This window comes from Austrofundulus limnaeus, unplaced genomic scaffold (assembly GCF_001266775.1).
Source record: "Austrofundulus limnaeus strain Quisiro unplaced genomic scaffold, Austrofundulus_limnaeus-1.0 Scaffold48, whole genome shotgun sequence".
Lineage (NCBI taxonomy): Eukaryota > Metazoa > Chordata > Actinopteri > Cyprinodontiformes > Rivulidae > Austrofundulus > Austrofundulus limnaeus.
The window spans coordinates 963,168-967,148 of record NW_013952450.1 but is presented as its reverse complement, the minus strand read 5'-3'; the positions used below and the strand labels follow the sequence as shown (position 1 = coordinate 967,148).

At 41.5% G+C, this 3,981-nt stretch overlaps 2 protein-coding genes across 2 annotated transcripts in view; both read right to left on the bottom strand.

The window, feature by feature from the left end:
* LOC106517326 (uncharacterized) overlaps positions 1-1,318 on the bottom strand; it is an 11,516-nt gene extending 10,198 nt beyond the window's left edge. Inside the window, exon 1 of the mRNA XM_014008095.1 lies at positions 475-1,318. Coding sequence (XP_013863549.1) covers positions 475-577 — 103 coding nt within the window. The 5' untranslated portion in view covers positions 578-1,318. The remainder of the gene's footprint in view (positions 1-474) is intronic.
* Positions 1,319-2,452: 1,134 nt separating this feature from the next.
* si:dkey-220f10.4 (tubby protein homolog) overlaps positions 2,453-3,981 on the bottom strand; it is a 7,454-nt gene continuing 5,925 nt past the window's right edge. Inside the window, exons 9-10 of the mRNA XM_014008160.1 lie at positions 2,916-3,087; positions 2,453-2,829 (exon numbers count right to left, since the gene is read on the bottom strand). Of these exons, the coding sequence (XP_013863614.1) occupies positions 2,696-2,829; positions 2,916-3,087 (306 nt within the window). The 3' untranslated portion in view covers positions 2,453-2,695. The remainder of the gene's footprint in view (positions 2,830-2,915; positions 3,088-3,981) is intronic.

Below are 3,981 nucleotides of genomic sequence, written 5' to 3'. Positions count from 1 at the left end.
GAGCTAATATTTGCAAAAAATAACAAAGTTTACCAGTTCGAACGTTAGGTATGTGGTCTTTGCAGTGTGTTCAATTGAATATAGGTTGAAAATGATTTGCAAGTCATTGTATTCTGTTTTTATTTACAATTTACACAACGTGCCAACTTTTCTGGTTTTGGGGTTTGTACATTCATCACCTAYTTTAATGTTGATATAAATGTTTGTGAGGGTTCAAATGTTTGGAAAAAGTAGTTCAGTGTTGCTCACAACTTGGAGCAGCTTTAGGTCACTTTTCTACAAAAGCTTTTTTGGTTTTGACTTGTTCATTCAAGACAAAGGACTAAAAACTGGATTAAAACTTGTACCTGTTCTGACTGAGCCCCTCTGTCCCAACGTTCCACTAATAGATTATTTGTGGATTATTCACATGTAGACATTAAAAGCTGCTGATCTTTGTCACGGTGAATACCGGTAAAGATATTAAAATCTAACCTGTGGTCATTTCTCTCTGCAGCTTGACCTTGCTGCTGGACTGGAGGAGAACCAGGACCTGCAGCAGCAGCGCCTTCAGCCTCGGAGGACGACGTCGATCCATCGCTCCCACTCAGACACACACACCCGCTCAGCTCTGACGTGTGAGCTCACTCTGCCCTGAAACTTTCACACCAAACTCCTAAATGCAGGCTGAGAGAGGGCGGGGACCAGGTTTCTGTGCACCAATAAGAGAGCGGATGTAAGCAACAGCAGTTTCACCAAACTTCATTTAAAAGCCACAGACTTTTACAGATCAAAACTTAGTTTTATTAGAGAATGAGACGTTTTCCTTCTTTATCAGAGCTGCTATCTATTCTATACATTTATTTTCTGAGTCATATGACGTGACCATGCATTGATGAGAATTGTTTTGAACTTAAAAAGTGGGAAAGAAACTGATGTGTGGTGAGACTCTCTCTGATTATTGAGCTGATATAAGGCTGCAGAAATAGATGCAGAGAATGCTGAAGCTAACCTGATCACACAACAAAARCATGCCGCACAACCAACCTTTCACTGCGGCCAGGATGTTTTTCATTCTTTCAGCTGAATAAAATGAACAAAATGATGACCAATGTAACAAGCACTGATCACTAAAATAAGGTGGAAGAAAAAAAAACTCCAATACTCCCAAAATTGAATCATCTCTGTTGTAAATTTTAACATTGCCTATTATAATCAGCTCTGTCTGTTAGCAAAATATCTCATGAATCGCAGGACAAATTTTATTGAAGCTTTCAGGAAGTAATGAGTGGATGTACCTCCACAACTGATTAAGATGTGAAGCTAGTCCAATTCAAGATGGCCGCCGCAGCATATCTGAATCAGCAAACACTACAATGGCTACAACTCTGTGAATTTTTAAGGTTTTAAGCTAAAATTTGGTGCGTTAGTAGCTGAGAGTTATTCTCAAGACATACTTCGAGCGATGACTTAATTTCTCATCTTCAGATGATCTAAATCCAAACTTTGCGATGCAAGGCAGCGGGTGATATGCATCCTTTAATCGCAATGATTAGAGCTGACCAAAGCTATTTTTACAAGTCTGTACCCCTCATTGACTCCCATTTTTGTCAGGTGCATCAACACTCAACTCGATGATGATGTAACTTTCTGATTTTGAAGCCAGAAGCTGCAAAACGGTTAGTGTGCGACGTGAAAGTGTTTTGGCAACGCACCGTGCGCCGACAGAAGATCGACTGAGTGACGCTGTTGGTGAAGTTGTGATTCTGCAGCAGATAAAGGTTGACAGTGAGGCTCACAGTTTCCTTTTACAGTTTGATTCTTCAGCCCGCCCTGCAGCTCGTGCTGTCTGGTCGAACACGGGCCGTACGTTAAAACTTTGTCACGTGAACTTTTTTTGCAGCAAGTCAAAACAAATGCTCCTGTGGTTCAAACTGAAAGAACGTCTTCAGTCTTTAAAACCACAACACGCTATCAGGTGTGTATGTTTTATAATGGTTACGTTTGGGTATTTATATCTTATCTCTTTGCTTTCAGGATGTTTCGTGTTACCATGCAGCACATCTGAGGCCTATTTTTTGTTTATGAAACCTGAGTGACCTTCTGTCCTCGTGTGAGAAGTTGGCGTGAACCCGAGCTGAAAACGTGCCAAACGTCTTGCGAGATGGAAATATTTAAGTTGCGCAAGACGAGCAATCCTGATCAGGAGCGCGTTGCAGGTCCGCAGCATCTGATAGGACCGCTCTCTCAGGCCTTTTTGTAACTCTGATAAAACTTGTTCCTTTTTTGATGGTACATGTTGCGTAAAGGAGGATCATGCAGTCAGGCTGATAAAAGATGGTCGGGTTTGATTTTAAAGGAACATCTGCSAGATAAGACTTTGTTTGTGGAGGGGGGGAAAAAAAGACCAAATGTACAAGATTAATAATTTATTAGAAAGTTCAACGAGARACAAGCAGATCTGCTTCAAGAATTGTGCAGTTTTTCTTGACTTTTTAATATCTCAGTGACAGATGAATCRCTATAATACTTTTTGCTTTATTTAAAATATTTAAAAATAAATATAGCAAAACATTACAAGACCTATAAAGTAAGTTGTTACAGCTTGGTAAAAAGTGTCATAAAACATGGCTTTGCGGCCTATTATGGGTATAACTTTAGCTCGAGCTTCCTGTTTAGTCAGAGATGTTGAGCACTTGCGGCACATCCGGATGGGTCACTCACAGGCCAGTTTGCCATCAAAGGATGAGAGGGTGATGGCGAAGGCTTGCAGGGCACACAGGGGAAAACTGTAGTCCATGGAGAAGACGTCCTCCGCCACACGGCCAAACTGCATGACGATGTAATCGCCTGCAAGCGACATTTGGAGCTCAGCGAAGGTGTCGGGGCTACAAAATAAGAGTCTTATGATTTGTAGGGAAAATGAGACGCCTCACCATTGTCAGGGTGGATGATCTGGAAGTTTTTCACCGAGGCCTGCGTGACACGGCCGTGGAAGTTCAGCACGTACGACTGRGTCTGTTCGTTAAAGCTGGGGAACTTGTTCACCAGGGTCACCAGCTTCTCCGTGTTGCCGCTGGCGTGGCGGGCCAGCAGGGTCTCAAGCTCCTGAAATATAAGGCAAAAACAGTTCAGCTAAAATAAGTGGTGTTTACAGATTTGATGTCCAGTTTATGTTTCAAGGGATCCCTGATTAGTTGYAACATTAGACTTTATYTGRTAAACGTATRTTTTAACTGTAAAATAAAGWCTGTAAAAATACTGTAGGCTGTTTAGTTTTGTAAATTTAAAAAATATATATTTTAACACGGACGGAGCCATTTTATTTACACGCAAAGCATTGTGGGTAAATGATGACGTAGATAGGTCCTCGGTGCGAGGCTGCTAACGAGCTATATCTACCCTGAAGGTTAATCTTGGACAATATCTGATGATCGACTCTTTTAAATGAAACCAGAGAGAAGAAGGTAGAAACGACTCAGTCTACAACTGAAAATATAGATGGAGGAAAACAGAGCTGCTTCATGGAAGAAGAACCTCAGCTTAGCCTGTTAGCCTTTGTGCTAGCGCCAACGCTTTATTGCCTTATATGTATTAGCTCGTCTCTAGCACGACAAACAAGCTAAACTGAGGTCCTCCATCCATATTTTCAGTTGCAGACAGAGTCATTTTTGTGTTCCCCTCTCTGTCATGTGTAGCGTTGAGCTAATACATATATATGGTGATAGCGTCAGGGCTAAGGCTAAAGCTAACAGGCTAAGCTGAGGTTCTTCTTCCATGAAGCAGCTCTGTTGTCCATCCATATTTTCAGTTGTAGCCTGAATCGTTTCTACCTTCTCCTCTCTGGTTTCATTTAAAAGAGTCGATCATCAGATATTGTCCAAGATTAACCTTCAGGGTGGATATAGCTCGTTAGCAGCCTCGCACCGAGGACCTATCTACGTCATCATTTACCCACAATGCTTTGCGTGTAAATAAAATGGCTCCGTCCGTGTTAAAATA